A 23,196-nucleotide genomic window follows, 5' to 3' on the forward strand; every position below is an offset into this window, starting at 1 on the left:
AAACTGATGCGAGATAATTACTGATACGACATTCGTTATCTCTAATTCATCGGCGTTCACTCATCAAACGCCGAAACACATCACGAATAGATACCTGAAATGTAATACGCGTATCATTGTTGACTTAGGATTTTCGTGGTTTTTATTTCCAGGCTGCAGTTTCTTTTGCACCATTGATGAAATCGCTAGTCACCGAGAAGTTGGTCCTTAATTGTGTTGTTGTTGTTGTTGTTTATGGACCGCTGAGATAGAAAGGGGGAGAGCGCGGTCATATTAGGCGTAGAAGCGCGCACTAGCGTTGTTTTGTCTACCTTGTTATTGTGCTCATCACAGCGCCGTGGTCCGGTCAAGGTAACGTCTATATATACTGTTAAAGGTGGCGCTGGCTGCATTTCCTCATGACGAACGACTCGATCCTTACCGAGTACACACTGTATCCGAGTGTGGTTTTTTCTGTGACGAATGGACTGCTGTGCTACACACGGTCGTCATTTACCACAGTATAAAATAAGCAGGCAACCGATAGAGTGACCGACCGCGCAAGCACTTCCGTAGGCGCTAGTCTCGAAATGGGGGCGGTAGTGGCGGCAGCGACAGCGACATCCGCCATCCCCATAGTAAACCAAAAATCTGTTTCCTTGCCCGCTAGCCTGGTCGGTAATTAAATGAGATTGCTTGAAATGGTAATAATAATTGTAATAATCTATTTACACAAGAATTCATGCGACACTTTACGCGTTGAGCGTTGCTAGACTCACCGTGTTACCACTGCCTGGGAGATGGCCCGAAAGCGAAGCCTCATTTTCGTGTTTTAGCGATAGAGATCTACAAATATATTGAGCACAGATGATCGTTGCGGACAACAAGCCGCATACAAATACTCACTGACTTCAAGAAACACACTGAGGTAGACATGCGCCTTCGAGTAGTGTTAATCACACAAATCTATAATTTAAACTTGATTAGGTGTTCAAGCAGAACGGTCTATTTCGCGTAAAGACGCGTCGGGTATCAATCTGTTTTTGTCTGTTTGTTTGTTCATTATCTACATACATACGTATATGAGACGTGCGCATCAGGCAAACGGGAGGGGCTTACAATGGTGTGTGCTGATTACGCATGTTAGATGATGCGTGTAAGCGTGGTAGCCTTCAATAGTAATATTAATAATAAAAATCGTACTTTGCCTGTTTAACAAGAAGAAATACGGTTACTTCAGCTATATTCATGTTTTATACCAGCGGGGTTAAGCGGTGACTGGGACATTGTGCCTCGCTAACAACAATACTGGGGGGGAAACGTACAGAATACGTTGTTTTTAAAATTTGCGATTCTTAGTCGTTCTACGAGTTATTGTGTACTTACATGACCACTGCAGGACTTTGCCGACTATTGCAGGACAGTTCAGAGATAACTTGAATCGGAACCGGGACGCTCAGTGATTCGAACGATGGTAAACATTTCTGATGCTGCGGTAGAAGGGTACAGTATTATAGGATAGAAATAAACCCTAATCAGTTCCCAGAGGCCACTGTTGGGTGGTGATGGATAGATAAGTAGATCTAGTTTTATCTGACGTAAGCTTTTTTTCCCTCTTTTTCGGCTTAAAGGGGCCTAAAATTTTTCTAGGAGGATATGTTATGTTTAAAAACGATTTTTTTATTTTTCGCGCGAGCAAGCCGGTGTTGTTAGGAAGGCCACAAGGGACATCTTAATAAAATATGCCTTGTGTTAACTGTTCAGACCATTTTGTGGCACTGTTCGTTTAGGCCTTTAATAATTGACTGGTTTAAACCAAACCGATGGGTTGGGCAAACGGTGAGCATTATTTATATTACCAGTTGCATAAAATGCTGCACTATGTCATCTGAAATACTGTGATAGATGAGAGTAATATTGTCAAATGCATGCCAACAAACGATTTGTCTAGATCAAACACAACTTTATAGAAGCCAAAGAAGCTTCTTCTGTTAACTATAGGACCGGACGAGCGATTTACGGTTCTATACAAACTATACGTAGCGCCAAATAGGACGCCTTGTACTAATAGAAGGATATTTGGCTAAATTATCGGGCTTTAATACTGCCTTGAGATTCCTGCCTCTACCTAAGCTTCAATTTTTACATAGGCCAAGTTGCGTTAGTACATTTAGTAGTAGTTTACGTAGGTACATGGCCGATGTACACCATCGTACGTGATTTTCAATTTGAATAAAAATTGCTTAAAACAAAAGTCGGCACCAGATCGCCCTGCACGCAGTAGAAGATTTTGTTTGGGCAAGGCCAGAGAACTAGATGCGTGTATATCCGTGGGCTGAGTATAAAGATAGTTCATTTGTCACGATTTGAATAGTTATGGTATCATCCATCACGTTCTCCGGTGAAGTGCGGACTCTTCACATTTAAAAGGCTGCTAATTAGAATCTGAATCCTACGAATGAAGAAAGTTCAACACAGCAATCATATGTGATAAGCTAGCTGATTGAATTAGGTGCAACAGGCGTATGGAAACGCGAAGGTGTTCGTCAAAATTGGAACAATCTCATTGTCGAGTAAGACTAATCGACAGTGGGAAGTGTTTATTCTGCTCTGCTACTAATGTTTCCTAGCCGATACACACTGTTGAAAGGAATACAAAACCCGACCGTATTGCAAATTCAGCGGGCAAATCGTCGCTTTGTGTTTGCTTTTCTGACTAAGACTTGAATTGTTTGCCCCAGTCAAAGCTTTTAAATAACGAAACAAACGGTAGTCGGAGAGCATAACGCAACGCTCGATGGTAAAAAGGCCGCGTAAAAGATGGCAGGAAAGTTCTTTTTGCACCGCAAAATTCACCGAAGGGGGCCCTGACTTTCCTCAAAAACCAAAACATCTTTCTGGCTCTTCCAGAGAATGCGTAACGTATCTGGTTCAATTTTTCTTAGACCTTTTCCAAAAGCCGTTACCACTGAAGATTTTGTTGACAGTATGGTTCTTCTGTCTCCTCCATCGAGTACGTTGGAAAAGGGGTTTCGGTAAAAAAATATTGCTTTTTTTTTTTTATTTTCGCAAGAGACACACTTGCGATTCATTCCAACAACTATTTTGTTAGCTGTCGCATCTTTTTATGACAACTAGACAAGGTTGCATGTCATCATGCAAGTACTGCTATACCTTTGCCGTCAGGCTGCAAATTTCCTTTGTAAATACGGTAGTTAGACTCGGGGGAGGGAGGGGGAGGGGGAGGGGGAGGGGAAGGGGGAGAGGGGCAATAGACAATGGGCTGAGTACTTTCGAAATCATATTAATATGTGCATATAGAGACCTCTTTCCGACTAAATTTTAAACGGGGCGCTACACCTTGTTTATGATTATTATATGATCACAAGAGATTGTCAACACATGTGATGAGATAGTTAGAAAAAGTGATTTTTTTGTTTTGTCACCAGAGGGAGCATTCCATAAAAGTGTATGCCTCTGGCGAAAAATAACCCCCGACAATATCGTGTTTCCGTAGACCAACAACGATCACAGCCTTCAGTGCAACAGTCTTCATACTGCGGTTGGGATAGTGGTCGTTTTGGCGGTAGTAAGTAGGCGGGTAGCGAGTTGACGATGCCGGAGGCAGCTTTGTGAAGGAGGAGCAGTGCCACGATCGTCGAAGTCAATACCGTCGAACCAACAAACCGATCAAGCAAGTAAGGAAACAAGCCATATCGTGCACTTCCTTGTGTACTACGTTTCATCTTTTTGCTGCTGCACATTGCGTGCAGCAACATACATACTAAGCTAGCGCTAACTTACTGAAATCAGTACTCCCATCGGCATGAGTACTATAAAGTAGCTTATATTTATAAGATTGAATGCACAGGTGGTACAGAATGAGCATAGACGAGAAGGGAGCTAGTCGCTAATAGTTGCTGCTGCGATGACTACCGCGCTAGAAGAGGAATCGGCCGGATTGCGAGACACGAAGACGGCAATGAGGGGAAAAGTGGCGGACGCCAGAGGTAGAGGGGGCGCGAGTCCACGACAAGCATAGGCGGAGTGGGGGACTATCGGTACGTTGGGGAAAAATCGTGGTGGCGTCTGTCGGGCCACGTCGTCTCGTTGGTGGTAACGGTGTCAACAAAGAGCTACGATCCGCACGACGGCACGGCGGCCGTTAATAGCAATAGCGACAGCAGCAGGAGTGGCGAATAGCAACAAAGGAGAGAATATAATAGAGGGGGGAATATAATAGAGACGTTACAGCCATGCCGGCAGCAGTGCAGTAGCAGACGACATTGGCGTCATGGGCTGCTGTTGTCGTTGTTGTTGTGGACGGTGGGTGGGTAAGTGGGTGAAGAAACGGGGCGCGTGCGATGTGCGCCCCATCAAGGCTGTTGCTCCGCCAAAAGAGAACGCAGGCGATGCGGTAGTGGTTGCGGAAGAAGCAGCACGTTCATTTGGTGGTAGTATGTGATTTTTGGAACATCGCCGTATTTAGACAAGAATGTGGAATCAAACGCGAATTCAACGGCCTCCACAATGGTGGCTGGTGTTGCGGCCGCCGTTTCTGCTCCGATAGCGGCAAGTAGAGCACAACGGTGCTTAAACGTGGCGAGAACGAAAAACACTGGGAAAGACAGCGAATAGCAAAGGACGCGTGCATAACAAATAGGACTGCGCGGGAAAAGGCAGAGGTGCGCGGACAGACACACTGGCTAGGGAATCAGCCGGTTGACGGCCGAATCCACTGAGTGATAACAAAACATGTTTGGGGTAGAGGCAGTAAGACCCGAGTACGCGAGGCGATATTTGTTACGGCACTCTATCCTAACTACCATATCTTTACGACAAAAACAGCAACGCCAGCGCCGTTGAGGTACCGAAAATGCAAGAACTATGGGCACAACGCGCGGGACCCGTCGCCGACGGCGGTGGCGGAATAAAGCAGAAAGCAAATGACGGTCTGCTAATGATGGTAATGGCGTTGGCGACCCGTTTAGCGCGTTTGAAATCGTTTATGTGTATGTAAAAGGGGTGTGGGCGGAGGGGCGAACGATCCTTTTTCTGAAGCGGAAAGCCAGAGAAGAATCTTCGTCTTGCTCATTACCCCGAAGCTATTCCATACGTTTGGCGGCTTGGCAACAATGTCTCACTTTTACAATCTAATACTACCAGGTCCTACCACTCTCAAACATCCTCTAATCATACGGAGTTTTCTATTGTAGATGTTTTAACTGTAGTAATAGAAGTGGTAAGAGCGACAACATGATACTCACGTGCGTGTGCACGGGACGTGTGGGCTGTAAGCCATAGACTTCTCATGTGTTCTGATTCTCATGTAGTACCCATCTTAGAGGGAGACTTCGTGGACGCGAATTGAGGCAAGCCAGACGTCACCACAAACAGCAAGTCTTGATGGCGTAAGGAAGTGGGGTATGGGGTAATGTATTGAAGGTAGTGTACAGCATTAAAGGATTTTGACAGGAGAACCCGAAAAACAAAGGCAAAACTGATAGAGGAAAAAACTTTGGTGAGAACGTGATCTGAACAGTCCGATTGATCGGGTTGTGTGTCTAGTTTTCATTTTTCAGTTGAGATGGATTAACCAACTTCCTCAGTTTGTGCTATCCGTTTGAATGCACATGCAGAGGACGCAGGCTTACCGTCTCTATGGCTAGTAAGCTTTAGTTTAGGCGTTCTAATATCATAAACTCAACCGCCAGTCTAATTGCGTCCGCTCTACTGGTCCCCACAACGTGTTGTGATGATTCCCCAGCCTAGTTCTGTGAGTCCCACTGACTTCTGATGTATTTACCCAGTCATTGCAGAAATTTTATCTTCCATTGTTCCAATCTTCGTATCGACATGTTGAGCCCCTGCTTGGATTATCGTCTCACGGCGAAGTGTAGCAGTTGTGTGGTATGATTACTATTCATGATTATAGAGCGGTGCCATTGTGTTCAGTCAATATGTATTGAAAAATTTACGCTAACGGTTTTCGTTAAGCATGTCTGCAAAATAATAAAAGACTCAATAAGCCATAAAATGATGTGTTGGCTAGCTTCGTATATAAAAAAAAGGGCCTGTTATAGGCCGAGTCGAGGTGGCTGTATCATATGCAGGAAGTAGCTATCGCAGGATGCAAAACGGAAACTCCAGGAATTGTTCAGATGATAACACCCATCGGTGCAGTAACACTGGACGGTTTTTTGCGGCGCTAACATCGGCTCGCTAAGTCGGTTAATGTGCAGAGGAATAAATGTGTTTCAGCAGAGAAGTAGTTGTCACTGGACTACTTCGTTGAAGTCATTATGCATAATAGTGAGGTTCGAGAAAACGACCTTCATAATCCATGACGCAATGTGGAGTGGCAAAGGAGTTAGCTGTTAGTGCTATTATATAAATACTCTACTGTACGATTACTTATACCCCATCGGATCTCCTTATTATGCTAAACATATAAAGTGCAGAAATGTGCTTTCTTAAAATGTCCTTGCCATTATGTGAGCGGCACGCAGGTACATACGAAATGATTTTTCACAGAATATTTACATTTTGTCGTAGCAAATATCTGTTGTCATTTTCACCGTATTTTTCTATATCGCTGTAGTACATAGTTACTGGAAATGTAAAGAAGTGCAATATTGGATAGTTGACGTTAGCGTTGGGTTTCGTTACCAGTGATATGGCGGTCGAATCTTTAGCTGGCCCTGCTTGCGTTTACAGTCTTCCTGCAACCGTTTCCGTCCAAGCCGTCTTAAGGTTAAAGTCGGTAGATATCTCAGTAGGTGCTCTGTCCTGAGTTTCCAGTCTTCTTGTCCATCTTTTCTACTCTTCTAAAGGCCTGGCATGTTCCCACCTTCCGGTCTAGCTGGTTGGATGATTGGGCGCCCACCCCGTCGGGACTTCGGCTCGACTTGACCGGCTGCGAGTCTGTCCATTGCGGCCCCAACTAATTCTGTCGCAAACCTCCGTAGTAGGAACAGCAAGTAAGGGCTTTTCGCAGGATTTGAGATCGCTTGGCCACCTCCTGTTGTAGCGAAGCTGGCTCTTTCTTTGGATAACGCCGCTACCGCCACTGCCACCGCTGCCGTGTGGGCCAGAAGAAGGTCCGTCGGAAGCAGTTGAACTTGATAGTCCATCCGGTCTTTCTCCAAAGCGAGTGACGGGGCAAGAGGACCTAGGGAAAGAAAAGACCATCAGTCGTCGTCTTAGGCGGAAGGGGCCGCGGTTCTTTGCGGCTGTTGTGGAAGGGCAGCACCTTCACTGGCGGATCTTGGCGAATACGGTTCCGGATGGAGAAGAGAAACGGATAGTGTAGCTTGAAAACACGGACGCGACGAACGGCAGCAGAAGCAGAAAAGAAAGACGCTTACAGTTGTTCTCTTGTGCGTCAGGGTTACCAAGGGTTATCGATCGTCGTTACGAACGGCTCGAAGGGCTGACTCCAAAAGACTAAAATGCGGACTGCTGCGAATAATAAACTACTACAGTACTTAGTGGTAAAAGCAGTAGTAATTGTTGTAGTCGAAAACAGCTCTCGTAACAGTAGCAGAAGTTCTGCGCGCGATGGGACAAAAGCCCTTGCTGAGCATCAGTTAACAAGAGGCGCTCTCTACCATTGTGACCTCGAAAGTGGATGGAGTTGGAAAGATAGACGACCTGACGTCCAAGAGTCGAATGAAGCTAGGCTGACTGTAAGAGTGCAGAGGGCGTCAGTGTAAAACAAGCAGTGTTAATTAGCGAAAGCTGCAGTTACCTAATGCAAGAGCAGACGACGACTCCGGCTGCCACCGCTGTCACTACAACTCCTTGATGGTGGTCTCTCCTGTACGTTCTGAACATCTCTCAGTCTAAGACTGTCACCTGTGCGTTTCTGTGAACGGACTATCCACACGCGCGCGCTTGTAAGGTGAAGTCGAGCTTATGTTCGAGGGGTAAACCGCAAAGGACACGCAGAGATAGTTTTCATTAGATTAGAGACCCACACCCTACCTTTTCATTCATTTTACACTGTCTTTTCGTTGAACCCCGCCACTAGGCAATTCTAATCCTTTTCTATAGTTACCCCTTTCAAACGCTGTCGCAGCCTTGAGTGCTCGTCTTCGCTCTACTAACTAGACCTGCTGAAAGGCATCGAACCCTTAGTTACGCTAGAAAGTTACACTAGGATGTTAGAACAGCTCGAGCGCTTGTTGGCACGTGGCAACAGAAGTGAACGAAGAGGCTGGGGGTTGTTCGGCTCAGCTACTTCCTGCTGACTGAATCAGTCACTTCGGAAGCCTGCTCCATTACTGCAGCTCTTTTATAGGCGCTAGTTTGTGGGCGAGACAATCCGGCAAACCGCTTACAGTGCGATCGGGCATTGCTCTATGCGTTCTAAAGATGGTGCTGGTTGAATAAAGAGGGTCGCAGAACAACAAACATTGCGCCATACTACTCGTTGCATTGCTGTATACTTTGCGGTGCAGATGCACATATAAATGGGCAGGGTTAAAATGACACGGGGGTCTCGGCCTAGGCTTTCTCTCCCTCGAAACGCCAGTCGTTACCTTTGAATCGACAATGTATAGTACATGAATAGAAACCAGGTCCTCTTTCTAGTAGTCTTCGTCTCCCTGAGGGAACGAAATACGGTAAACTGCTATTTACCGCAGCTTAGAGCATAGTTCAACATATATTGTTATATGCTCGCACTTATTCCATTGCTGAACCAGCAATATTCGACCGGCTGCGGGCGTGTACCTTTACCATTGTGAGTAGAAAAACAGTAATACCTCTGCCGTTCTTTTGAAATTAGAGAATGAGCCCATTATAAAGTGTTCCTGGAGGTCAACCTAGTACTGTCTCTAAAGAAACTCAAAACTTCACGCTTGACATGGAATTACGACTTCTTCTTATCCTACTGGGCAGACAAGATTTGAGGTTGTAGTCACTTCTGCCACCCGGTCGGCAGACGAACGAGCCGACTTAGCCAATGTTCCGTGCGTCGCGATATGAACGGAAGGTATACGGATCCATTCTAGCGAGCGGCAGGCAGTTCTGTATCTGCAGGCTGTTAACCGTTGGGATGACGCTGACTCGTCTGGCCAGCTGTTAGTCTGCACTCTTGAAGTGTAGTAGTGGGCAAATTTGCTTCGCCACTGGAGCGGGCGAGTCTGTGCACATTCCAGAGGAAGACATCTTGAAAAGCTGTACTTCCTCTACTTTTCATCTACCTCCTTGTCCTAGTCTCCTGAGCAAGTAGGTACACTATTGAACTAAGGATAGGCAGCAGCTAGGAAAAGAACGACGAATGAGTAGAAAATAAGGCGGGGACCTATACAGAAAGCGTACAACGCAGTTAAGGGAGGGACCTAAAGCAGACTATTTTCTGGAGAGAAGCAAAAAGTATGCAGGTGTGTTTGTGCCTCTCTGTGGTGGACTGCTGAACATAGGTAACCCTCAGAGTGATTGAGCTGTTTGCAGAGCTTAGCCAGATACCAAGAAACGTCTGGTTAAGAGAGTGACTACTATTCGATTTATATTGTGCTGAAATACTGTTACCTTATGTGGATGCATTGGTAACGGCTTCTTTTTTTCAGTTCCTCTAAGAGTTCTGTGAAGGTTGGTGTCGTCGGCGTCCTTCACTCCTGTACCAAGAGTGGTAAAGCGTGCACACTTGGCGGCAATATATTTTGCTTTTGCCCTCATTCGGACACTGTTCGATCGGAGTATTATCTTATTGCCCTGTTCCATGTCGTATCGTTTCTATGTAGCTGCCAAAATAGTATTTATAGCAGGCATTTTCCTTTGAGCGCACACCATGTGCTGTGTCTGAATACGCATAAGTACTTATGTCCGTGTCAAAAGGGTAAGGTCACGTTTTTCTGTCGTGTTCTTTGCATGCTTGTCTGCGTCCATGCATTTGTGTTAATACTAGTGACATTGCGACAGCGTCTTGACTTCATTGAAGAAGCACCGAAGGAAGGTAATGCTTTACAAAGCTGCCCTACCAAACGCAGGTCCCCTGTTTGTGGCTGCTTGGCTGCTTTTTTTCTGCTATTTCTGGCTGCCTCTGCCTGTTCCAGGCCACCTGTCATCCTTATTACCTGCCATTAATAGTCTGGGACGGGCTGGCATGAAATAAACGGCGCTCTGTGTCCTATCTTTGATTCGACCTAGACAAAGTAAGCGAAGGTTCCATTTTAATCTGCCTGGTTTCTACCCAGTTTTACTCATTTTCCTCCAGGTTACCGCCATTACTTTTACCTGATTCCCCCTTAACGTTCGTGTTACCTTTGCGACGTACTCATATCTAGTCGTTTCTGCATGGCTTGTGGCCTAAGCTGCATGAGCCTTCCGCTAAGCGGCCGAGTCATTGCAGGATGAGCGGCCATCGAGTAGGACTTTAACCGCTTTTCCCAACATCGTCGTCCATTTATAGTAAAAAGAAATTGCAAAATGTGATTCAGTTAGGGACGGCAGCGGCGGACGTGAATTCTGCTGAAGAGAAAAGACAGACAAGGGTGCTAACTGAAGGCGGCAAATGGAAAAGAGGAAAGCTGGGGGGAAAGGGCAACTGGATGAGAGAAACAAGGAACCTGACCAAAGAGATGCAGAGAGAGTACGAAGTCAGGGAACTAGATTAGGTTCGGTGGAATCGCGTTCAAAACAAAAGGGATTTGCTAAATTGTGGAGAAGCTCGAGGGCACGATAAAGGAGGAAGCATGGGCTAGCGGTTAATGAGGGACGCTACAACGTTGTCTAGACAACCATTGCCATGACGAAATACCGCAAAACCTGATGGTGATTACGACCCCCACCGATCGACGCTCCTGCGAACTAACGAAATATTTGGGGGTCGTAGTGACGGTGGTGGAGCGAGATTTGGTGAAGGGGTGAAAAATTGAGAAAAACGAGCGGAAAATTGGCGCTGCTTATCCAAAAGTATATCCGGTTTTGTACTGCTTCCCTTCTGTTTGCCGTAGGTGCCGTGAGGTGAAGTGAAATGAGTGAACGAGCGAGCGAATGAGGGAACGTCACAAAAGCATGCAGGTACTGCTTTGATTGCGACCGTTATTTGGGATAGTACTTCGCTTATAGTCTCATACCGTAACTTACATTTCGCCTTTCATTTGAGGATTTGGGCTTAATTTGAGTGCGCCATGACATTCGAATTTAACTCAAATATTGTATCTTAGGAAGCAGTGTATTTCTAATGCAACGCTGATAAAGACGACACGGAACCTCTCATAGTACTAGGCTTTCGAAAACCGCTTACTATAGTGTGCCACTGCGTGAACATTGCGAAGTAGGGGCGTCGCATAAAACTTCGATACGCTTACGTATTTCTAAGCACCACTCAGCTTCTAGTAATAAGCGACATTGGCGACAGGTCAGTTTGAGTAGACCTGGGAAAAATTCAGCCTTATCTGACATTTATAAATATGAAGGATATTATGCAAAAACCAAAAGTACTTGTGCTGCGTTGGAGGTTATTACCGACACAAATATGCATTGATTGCCGTTAACGCACTGCATAGGGACAAAAACTCTTTCCGAATTTTCCAAATGAAACGTACGTATGTTAATATACATTCGAATAATTATCTATTGGTGGTGACTATGTGGACAGAGTCATTTCACCCTATGGTCGTCTTAGCCCACATATTCAGCCATTTTTTCATTCTGTTTTTGCTAGAGATCACTGGCCGCCGAAATGGCCAGTTTTTTTGCGGTGCTGTTGTAGCGATCGTTAATCAGTCATCGTTCAATGGCACTCGAATCTTATGGTTGCCGTTATAGCTTTCTCAAAGCTGGGCTTGTGATAGAAGAGAGACACTTGGCCGAAGCAGCAATGTAATCTACCATATAATCAATAGTATTACTACTCTCTAGTCGAGTCAACCTGCGGATCTAGCTGTTACAGGGAGGCACTGGACAATGTTCGTTATGTGTAGCCGACTTAATCAACAGGATCTTTTTCAATCGATAATTTGTAACTTGACGACTGCATCAAGTTAACACACCGCTGAACTAGTTAAAAAACATATTCTGTCACATCTAATATAGAAGATTCAGAAAATTTCTAATTACGTCCCTTCTCTAGAAGATCTTCTAATTACAAAATAAGCATTACGGTAAATCGAAAACTCTAGCTACATCATATCTCAGGTAGGGCAGCAAGCTGTCGACTTTGCGTGGGCGAAGTGACCAGGTAATTCTAATCGACTGCCTCGTACGCGAATGTACCTCATTAGCCCTTGAGGGGTGCCATGTATCTGTTATTAATATATATATATTAGTTGAAGGGCCTACCAAGTACCCACTAATTCCGTTACTAACAGCTATGACGATTAGGACCGGCAGCAGCAATAACAACAACAATTAATCGATGGGCGCGAGTGTAGTTAGTTCGCCCATTTGTTTGGGTTTGGCTGAGGTCATTGTCGTACAGGAACGTTACAATACTTAATGTCTAAAGGCAGTTCGATATTACTGAATGTTTCATTTGCTTTTGACACTAACAAACACATTAGGGGTACAGGTTGCCTGACGATAGGATCTACCCAGTCTTTACAGAGGGGATGGGGCGAACGACAAACTATTGGTTTTTCGGACCCAATTGACAAGTGGTAAAGGTGACGCTGTTAGACGCAGCTAGCATAGATACTGGGTTCGTCGATTCTACAGCGCCCAAAAAAAGTAACCATAACACAGTGGGATTAGAGTACTGATTCATATCGGCCTTCCTTCTCTTCTCTGTGGGTTTGCTTTAGTTTTGAGTGGACACCCTGAATGGTAGGTAAAAGCTCTCAATATGATCGTCTTCTGCTAAATGTGCTGAGGCTGCTGACTTCGGGTGGGCTTTTTGTCGAGTACTTCCTCGACATCTACCGCCATTACAGTTACAATGTTCTCAGTCGATGAGGACCGCTCGCAGCCCCGATGTGAGCAGATAGCACACCCTGTTGCCTGTTAGTTTATTGCAACTCGAGGGGTGGCAGAAAACAACGAAATAGCAAAATGGAAACGGCAGAACTGCCTAGTGCGTGTCACTGTGAAACGTGCGTAAGTAGCGGAGCAGATGGCGGGTAGTGGGGGGAGACATTTTGCTTTCTTTCGTACACCGCCTGAGTCTCACTAAGGAGGCATGGTATGGCGATGTGATTTCTCGACATGTTTCTGTGCTTCCGTCTCTGACTTCCTCTGATACATACATCGTATTTGCTCGTGTGCTCTGTATCGATACATCCTTGAGCACCGAAGCTACAAGCGTTGCCCCGAGCACCACAGTGTCATTGACTCCGTCCACCATCACCTCTACTGTTAGCTGCCGTCTCGAAAAAAGTGGGACGACCCATTCAGTCGGAGCCTGAGACAACTTGTAGGTAACGGCGACGGTGATGGTTGCTTTACAGTGGCCCCAACCAAAACAGCAACTCATTTGCTCCCTATATCTAAATGGCTGTGAGAGAAAGTGCGAAAAACCCCTAAGGAACAAGTCGCCCATCATCTACCGGACAGTGTAGCAACAGAAACGGATTGTTCTTGTCATCGTCGTTGTTGTACTCTCACCATAGTTCTTGCTTTCGTGGAACTAACCGCGTCGACCACTACAGCGTGTAGCTGGGTCAGCAAAGCTGAAAAATAGAGGATGTCAAAACGGTGCAAAGCGTAACAGCGTGTGTCCTCGTTGCCGCCGCTCTTGTGGCCACTGCACAACGACACGACGGTGGATGTTGTTGGTTCCTGTTGCCGTTGTAGGCAGTAAATAGGTGTTGCCATTAAGTGTTTAACATGGGCTGCATAGGGACTGTAGCAGGTGTTACGGCTGGTAACGATGTTGGAAATGGCGCGGTTAGCGGTCGGTGCCAGGTGAGAGTGTTGTCCGTTGTTTCATGTCTTTTTTTTAGTTGATTGAAGGACTTTTAACAGGCGAAGTGTAGAAAAATAGCAAGAAAAAAGATAAAAACCCTAGCCGTATCGGCTGTACTGATGGAGAATCCGAGCCAAGGGCAAAGAAGGGGGCTTGCGGCTGCGGGAGTGACAAGACAAATGGGGAAAACGCAGAAAAGCATATAGATGTGAGTGTACATGTGTGACGACAGTTCGCTTTATGCCAGCAGCAGCAGCAGCAGTTCGTTTCTGCGGTTGCTAAAAGGAAGAACGATGGGAAGAAGGAAGAAAGGTAGCTGCTGCTGCTGCTGCACATTTTCAGCGACTGCTGATGCCGTACGGAGTGCGGCCGGTAGTGGAATTTGGTGGCCGAGTCGCCCGTCTGACCGCACATCTGGCCGCTCAAACTCTGGATATAAGCAACGATCATGGGTTAATGGCCATATTGACTAACGGCTGAGCATACGATGCACGCAATGCATATGTTATGTTACCTTTTACCATGTTAACATCGTTCATGCAGGTTTACAACACGTAAAAGCTATCTACTATATTCGTGATGATGGCGGCCAGATGACAAACTACAGCCGGCGGTCCTGTCGGATCCGAATATAATAATAATAATAATACTTAATTCTCAATAATGTGCATCTACTTGGCGTCCATATTTTTTTTCTTTCCTTCGATATGCATATGGCGCATATTGGATCTTCCTTTCTGTTACGGTCTGGTTGAAGACTGACTCTGCTGCTAATCGTATTGGCTGTCGGTCGCTTATTCGCATGTGTCTTCTTTCCTATCGTATTCGTGTGCCGCGCCCATCTGACAAATAATGAATGTTTCGTGATATGAATTTGTAGCGAGAAACTTTCGGTTTTACCATATACATCGAACCAGCTCACATCGTTAACTTTATTGGCCGCCATGCTGCCTGTTGTACGCCTCTAGTTAAATCGTTCAATACCGTTGACAGCGCAGCCCTCTTTTGGCGCGAATTTCGTCGAAAAAATCATCACGGTAACACCCTTCTCGGCTTCGCTGTCGTCTCCATCATCAACACCAACGCCGTCGTAATCGTTGATGTCGCTGCTGCTGTGTTGGTCGAGGATCGTCACAGGCGACAGCGCAAGTAAGAACGCCGGCTGCAGACACCTGCAAAGGTTGGATGGCTAAGCAGGGACGTATTTAGATTTCGGAACAGATTTAAATGTTGGGTGATGAAAGGGTGACTGCTTTGTCAGCCGATGGCGGTTTGTGTCGCATTCGTGGCTTGCTAGCTCATCGTCCTGGCATGCTGGAGGGGCAACTGACGAAAAGGCTGTGTCGTCTCCGAATCGACGTGTGCACTAGTAAGTGACGATGGCGATGTTGAACGACCGAAAACCGATGGTTGCTCCGAGTTGCGGCGAAAAGCGCATTCCGTCGTCGTCAATGGGACGAGTTGTCGTTAGCTATTGGAGTATTTAATCGATACGTTCAGCCTCCTGTCCTGGCATAGCACCACCATACCACGCAGCTGCACATCGAATTAACAAATAATGCACAAAGGAACGGTCGTTCGTCGTTGTCATAGTCATCTTATGTGGTGTTTCTGTGAGATCTAGCTGTATCTCTGTGCCCTACTTTTGGTCTCGGCCCCTCACCTGCGTTCCCGCAATTATTCATTTTGAAAAGTGGCCACAACGCGGAATCAAGAGAGCGAAACGGTCTGCGAGGGCAGCAAACTTGCTTGCTCAATATATGTAAGGGCAAGTTATTTTCTATGGCGGTTCTCTATATTTCAGCACGTCGTCAAATTTTACCATTCGTCGCCTCCAGAACGCAGTACACCACTTGCTACCGTTTGTGTGCAATAGCTATCACCAGCTGAAATACAGTCTAGCCCCAGACCAAACCTGCCAGCTGGCACCCTACCATGCGTCAAGGTGAAGACCGAGCGCGCCTGCGGAAACTTAGCATGCCGTTACTGCAAAAGGTGACGACCAATGAATAGATATGAAGGGAGAAAAATGCCGTGGGCAGAGAAGAGCGGGGTAACAATAGCGTATCGAATGAAAAAAACGATAGCAATAGGACGAACGGAGCATTTGACGAGGAAGTGAGAAGTCCTGATAAGGCGAAGACATCGAACAAGGGCGAAGTGGCTACGCAAAGCGAAAATGCGGTGAGCGAAAATAGAGAGATGTAAATTTGACTTGAGCGGCGAAAACAAAAAACATCGGGGGAGACCTGCTGAGATCAACGACGTTGTCCATATGGTTCACTTTGCTGGTGTAGATAGGGCGAGCATTTAAGAGAGGAAGGGGAGATTTCAATGCTATCAAGATGTACGCAAGAGAATGCCCATTGAAACTGTAATGTATCGCCTTTGTCGTATTGGGTGAGATGACAGAAAGTGGTGGCGAAGGTTTATAATAAAGGGTTACAAAATTTTCATATCTATTGTATTCATTATAGCGATATGTGGGTCTGACGAAACTGTGACAACAGCATGATATAGCTAATTCCGGGAGTAAATTGTAGTTGCAACTCGAATGTACTATTGTTTAGTTGAGTGGAATAATTTGCATGCATTTATAGCAAAAATCCTTTCAAGCAGCGATTTGTTGCTTTGTCCAGAGGCAACAAATCTTTGAAAATCTACATGCCTACCTAATTTTATGCATGATAAACGTTTTTCTTTTTTAGCGTTTCGTTGTTATCTGACTTGGTGTTTGAGACGATAATTCATCGTGGCTTGTTGCTCTGTGTGTATCAAATGATTTTAGGGCGACAACATTAAGAAGTTCCGCGAAGAGTCTGGTGCAAAAATCAATATCTCAGATGGAACGTGTCCTGAGCGCATCGTGACCATCACCGGCCCGACTGAGAGCATCCTCAAGGCATTCTCGCTAATCTGCGCCAAATTCGAGGAGATGTCCCAGTTGAATAACGGGTCACCCACCGATCAAGCCCTTAACGGGGTGCACGGCGTGCAAGGCATGCATGGGAAGCCTCTCGGGCCTGGTCAGACAGCAGCACCCGTCACGCTTCGACTGGTGGTACCAGCGTCGCAATGCGGTTCACTTATCGGTAAGTGCTCGCATTCGTAACGTACTGCATTCATTATTATATATAGTCATAGCTTAAATTGAAAAGCTTGTCCAGGGAAGGACAAATCTGAGCCAGTGGAAAGAGTCCAAAGGGCAGGAGGGTGGCCGTTAGATATAACGACGTATTCACAGGAATAGTTGGCTTGCAAATAACGGTTTTTAACAAGCTCTGACGAACGTTTTTGTAAGTGACAGTGGTGGCAGGCAAGTGACGCTTGTCGTTCAGCCGCGCGTAGGAAGACGGGACTTTGTCTTCTGCGTATTAGAGTCGATCTAATAGAAACTTGAGGTTCGGAGATCTTGGGATTAACATAGGCAGTTGTTAATACGCTTTATGCTGCGAGTTGTTGAACATATGAAAGCGCTCTGATTCTATCTACACTGTTCAATCTTGACGCTGACGGAAATTACATGTTGTTCGCGGTACGCATCTGTGGCGAAAGGGTAACGGTTTTGTTGGATGCAACGGTCCTCTTTGGGAGATTGCTGCAAGATTCTGTGGTCAGTACTGACTACAAAATATATGTTATATATATATAGACTACATGTGTTGGGATGTTGATAGCGAAGTAGAATGGATTGCAGGCGGGCCAGAAGGCCTTAATGAATAATGTTGACTTGGTAACTAAGAAAAGGTACTATACAGTTATGCAGAAATTAGTCCATTTGCAGCATTCTCTTACGGTAATTCGTAGCGCCTGCCTCATTGAAATCCTGCGACAGCCTTAGGATAATCTAGTGTGAAGTTCTTGCTCGTCTGTGATCGTTTTGTTGTGACGATCGTAATCTATGATCTTTTATTACTATGCAATGTGATTAAAATTCTCAAAGAGGAGTGCGTTAAAGATAAGGCATGCAAGTTCGATGACGCATGGTGTGCGTGTGCATAGGATGGTGTTAGTCAATGCATCCTTATTATCTATATTTCGGAACGATTAAATTCAACACAGTGGTCCTCATAACTGTATATCGTGTTTATTTATAGCATATATCAATTCTGCGTGGCGATGAGACACATACACTACAACGAATTTTCCCAAAATCTATGAAAATAACACTCCAATAGAGAGCAACTCCGAAACGCTACTTGAATACGCGAAACGATGTTTGTGTGTAAACGCTTATAGTACCGAGATGTAAGCGAAATTACATAGAAGATTAAAAATAGCAAGACTTTCAGGCCGACGCAGTGCGCTATGCCGAGGTAAAAATAGCAAAAATCTTCGATTGGGCCACTCAAGAACGTGCGCAATTTTGGCCCAGTTGCTTTCCTAGGTCTAACTGATACGCGGAACTCGGGCTTTTTTCGCTAATCAGTCGTCAGTTATTGACATATAAACGAGGTGATTATTGAGTCGTTAACAAGTTATATGTACGCTTAGTCTAGTGGTTTCTTTAACTAGCCGTTAGACAACAGCCTCCCTTCGGTGACATTTTATCGGCACGATGATAAGCGTCTCATATCTGGGTCGTACGATGAAGCTCTTGCGCTTACTATCTCTGCCCTATGATGTGCTGTCGTATTGTCAACGAAAATTAACATGTTTATATTCGTATACATTTGTCCGTGAAGTCCGCTCTTGTTTTCGGTTTTACCTACAACTATTTATCAAGTCAAATACGTTATATGAATACATTAACATGACCTACTGAAATTAAGTGCCGTTTGTGCTGCGGGGTGATCCCTTCTACAAACGTGTTTCATCGCCGAATTGTGTTCTTGAGCTGACCTTGTTTGCACTTCACACAGACCCGATCTTGTAGTCAGTACTGCCGTCAACTATTGCCAAATTGTAGCCGTGTCCATATATAGGACAAACTGATGACGTTAATCGCTTTTTGTTGTTCCGTCTTGGTCCTACTACTAAGAATGGTAGCTCACTACAGGTTATCGTGCCGCATTTGAATTAAGCGAAGTCTGTGTCCACGATAGAGAGCAGTCAGTATTCTCTAAGCTCACAAGTCTTCCCTGGTGGTAAAGCCGAGTAACGTTGTCTCCTTTTGCCAAGGATGTAAGTGGTGCGTTGTAGCATGATGCGGTCCTTGTTTGTCACTAGGTTATCGTACGCGCTCTATAAGATAGGGATCGAAAAAAGGCAAAATTCAGCTAACTCAACAAAAAACTAACAAAACAAGTTTTGTTTTGATACTGGACACACACATATGTATATTAAGACCGTATCTGAACTTCAAAGTGTGATGACTGTTTAAATAAATTTAAATAACGGGGATTAACATTGATTGCAATCAGGGAGAAATGCAGGCAAGAGGCGGTCACGCCAATAGCCGCCAAAGACTGCTTAAAAAGGGACAAGATTGAATCAAAAAAAAAAAACATAACGATAGAACAATCTCTGTATTCAGGACTACCTTACTCTCTGTGCCACTGGCCAACGGCTGCTACGCTTGTACGCTTCATCGATAGCGTGATTCGTGCTAATGTCATTTCTACCTTTGTGATGAGAACGTATGTGTATGTCTCCCTAGCTGACTATGAATACGTAGATTTGAAGGGTACAGACAGCTTGGACCGAACCTCTAGTGTTGCCTGGAGTCTTGGTCCCTGTAGTGTGCCCCGAGAGACCCGTGTTTCATTCATTCGCCGGCTGGATGCAGTTTTTGGACGCATATGCCCCATTTCTGCTTTGCACCTATTTGGCCCATTGGCAGTGTTTTACGCAGTGTTATGAAAACGAACATGTGGACTGACTGGCCCTGGTGCTGGCTAGCTCAGCATGAATGTTTATCACAACAACCCACTTCTGTCATTTTCGTCCTATTATCCCATGAGCGACCGCTCTCTCTTCTTCTATCTCTGTTTATTTGTATGCTGCTGGAAGGGCCTTCATCGGGACTGACTTAAGGAGTGGGTTTGTGTACGCTATACGCTCTCTGGAGAAGTGCGACATGGGCCAGCGAAGAGTCAAACAGACGAGCATACAGGTGGGCGGATTCCCGATGATGAACTTTCGCGGGATCGGCAGCAATCGCCGGGGGCAATTACCCGGGTCGCCACCCTTATCGTCACTGTTGGTACTGTCCGGACTGGAGCAAAGGGCAGCTTGAGGCACTTGTTTAGGAGTGACGGGGGTACAGTGAAATACAATTAAAATGAACGATGGGTCTATGGGTACATGCCACGCTCTTGGAGACTGTGCTGTTCTCTTCATCTGTCGGTGTGTGCGCACGTCTGGGCGGGTATACGGGAAATGTGAGTGGCAGTGTTAGCTTAGGCGTATACGCCTGAGATGATGTAACGGCTACTTTAATAAATATGCAATTTTTTTCGTTCCGTACTACGATTTCACCACTTGAGATCATCACTAGTCCAAAATACGGTCGTGTCGCGGTGCAGCCATCATAATTAGGATGTTATCGTGGTCGGCAGTTGTTTTGCTAGAGCCCCTATCTATGGCGAGATCAACAACTGACGCAGTTGTTGAGCGAAGACAGATGACAGAAGGCAGCATCAGTGTTAGACTAAATTTTGGATCATGAACGGGGTTAGCCCGAGTCCAGGCTTCACGAGTACGTGAGTCCTGTTGTGGGTATTTTTAATTTCGGTATTCAAAACCAATGTTGATATTTGTAATAGTTGCTATTTATTCAGGACAGGAGATTCACGTCTGTGGTATGTGTTAATCATGAGGAAAAGATTTTCAAAAACAAAACATTCGTCAAAAATAGATGAACACTTATTGGAATCTATCCTACGTATCTGAGAATACTATATATATATATATATATATATATAAAGAATTCTAAATTAGATATATGTGGTACGTATTTTACGCTCATGAATACGGACGTTGAAATTTGTAAAGCTAGCTTTCTAAAATTGAGTGGCTTTGCCTAATATTCTTTCCCAGATTCTTGGTATGATGAATGATTAATCTTGCCTGAGCTATGCTCTTAACGCAGTATTCTATTATGACGTAAAGTTAGTTTAATAGATTACTGTTAAGCATACGTTTGGCAACTCTCCTTGTGCTATTTCTGGTGGCTGTATCGGCACGGTATCACCCCGTTGGGTCGACAGCTCGACCGTTGTTACTTGGCAAGCACTAATCTCTTGGGGCCTTTTCGACCTGCAAGCGGCCTGTCCCATCAGTATTTCACCGTCGTTCGGGCGTTGCCCGCAGATCACCTCGCCCGTCGATATACCGGTCTTCTCCGCAATCGTTTTGTTATTCAACTGAATCATATAGCACTCGCCCCCAGCCTATATCTAAGCTTGATAAGGATGATTTGAATAAGTGGTTATTGTTGAGCTTCGTTCATTTTGAGCTAGTTGCGCCGAGAGCCGTATGTCTATGAGGAGCGTTTGTACTTCTCGTTATACTCGTGTGGCAACATACAGAGAGATCCGCCATTTTTAATACATCCTGAGCAGAATGGAGTTGTGCCTTGAAACCGAATCGATTGATAATGGCTGAATTGAACTGATTAAAGACAAAGGACCATTTTTCTGAATAATAGATACTGGTTTTGCTCCTTGTCGAATGTGATTATAGGGATAACACAAACATGAACATGTTTACATGAAAAGTGAGCCTAGAGAATACTCTACTTTCAATTACGGGCTAGTTGTTTCATTGCTTTAGTATGTAAACAAGCATTGGCGGGCATTTTGTTCATCCGTATTAAATGTATACGAAGTCATTGCGTCCTCCCTGTGAACTGGTGCGGGCCGTATCGGGTGTTCGTTTGGTGTGCACTGCTGAATTAAATAATACCTTTATATTCACAAAGAGGGTATGCAACACATAAAAAAAGGTCAATAGTGTTACTTATCAGGCGAGAACGCAGCGATGCCACACTCATAAAATTATAGTAGATGACTTCAGAATTTCATCTCAGGTGATGATTTCAAGAATTGATATATTTGTTTAGATTATTAGCGCTCAAATATCGTATAAAAAGTGTTCCGACAATGTTTCAAATCAAATGCGTTGTACAAATGCTCGTATGTCGTATATGAGTAGCTTTCTACTCGACTTCGGGAAATTAAATTACAGCGTTTTCTGTTTTCGATTACTCTCTGCGTCCGGATTTGAATCCGTGTGTAAATTTGACGACGGGCGGCAACATGAAGGAACCCTGGAAAAGAAAACAATGGCAGCAGTGCGAGCTTTGTTAGGGTTTGGTATGAAGGGGACGAAGAACGAATCAGTATAAGTCGAACAATAAAGGAAGACTTGTCGCTTACCATGGATGACTGCAAAAGCCGTTTTATGTCGGATGTTGTGCTAAGACTGAGGTGACATGGACGTGGGGTAAAGATAGATTCGACGGCTCCCTAAGACGTTCAGACCTAACTCCGGGGGGCCTAACCGGGGATAACGGTCAGCATGTACAGAGAAAGATCGATGTGACATGAACTTGGCTTAGGGCAAAGAGTGAGGTGAAATTGCAATCAGTGATATGAAAGAGGCGCCCGAAGCCCTGTTTTGAAGAGCCTAAGTCATGGGAATAGCTAGGCGGCCTAGTAGTCTGTAAAAGGATGTCGATGGACTATGGCCACTTGAAACTCGGTCGTAAGGTCAGAGTACGAAAGACTGTCGAACGATGTTGGTCCAGAAAGAGAGCAGCGGCAAAAGCAGCAGTGAGTGAAATTTGAAGGGGGCTCGAGCGGACACGGTAGTCTTGGTCGTGTTCAGTAACAAACGAATGACCAACAGCATCGTCGTGTCAGGCCAACTGTTGTGACCTGCTAAAAGTCGGAAAACGCCAAGGGGAGTAATGTAATATTATAGCAAAAGAGAGATCGTCTGTTTTCGAAGCAAAGCGTGTGTCAAAAGAAACTACATACATATTAAGATATTTTACGATGTATCGAAATTTACACTTGTAAAGTACAACGGTTTTTAGTTATTGGTAAACAAAGAAATGCATGTTGGCAAGAAAATACATGAAAAAATTGTTTATTTCGTATCGTCTAGTCATTTTTCCATTGAACGGAATAAAAAAGATTAATCACAATACGAACTTCTTATACTTCTTTTGTGTCGAACTGCACCTTCACCGCTTTTGATTACAAATTTGGTAACAGATCACGATGTATTTTTCTATGGTAACCATATATATTGGGGTTTCGTATGGGCACATTGGAGGTATCTGAAATATAAAAATTCACGAACTTTCAGCCAAAGGAATTATATACTAATTCCTTTGGTTAGAAGTTCTTCCAAGGTTATGACGTAATAATGCGAGAAACATATCTAAAAAACATTGTGACATTTCTATATGGTGT

General features: G+C 44.9%; 1 protein-coding gene across 16 annotated transcripts in view; it reads left to right on the top strand.

The window, feature by feature from the left end:
- The window catches only part of LOC111252786 (poly(rC)-binding protein 3-like), an 82,652-nt gene that overhangs the window by 27,056 nt on the left and 32,400 nt on the right, over positions 1-23,196 (top strand). For 14 of the 16 annotated variants that reach the window (XR_015319159.1, XM_086977476.1, XM_086977471.1 and 11 more), the window contains one exon: positions 16,620-16,923. Coding sequence is in view for 15 of the 16 variants with exons in the window: in XM_086977476.1 (XP_086833602.1) it covers positions 16,620-16,923 (304 nt within the window). In the remaining variant the exon portion in view is untranslated. Of the gene's footprint in view, positions 1-2,479; positions 2,897-13,697; positions 13,831-16,619; positions 16,924-23,196 lie in introns of those variants that run through there. The other 2 variants (XM_086977470.1, XM_086977481.1) reach the window with 2 other exon arrangements.

The sequence above is a fragment of the Varroa destructor genome, unplaced genomic scaffold, assembly GCF_002443255.2.
Source record: "Varroa destructor unplaced genomic scaffold, Vdes_3.0 BEIS01000001.1, whole genome shotgun sequence".
NCBI lineage: Eukaryota > Metazoa > Arthropoda > Arachnida > Mesostigmata > Varroidae > Varroa > Varroa destructor.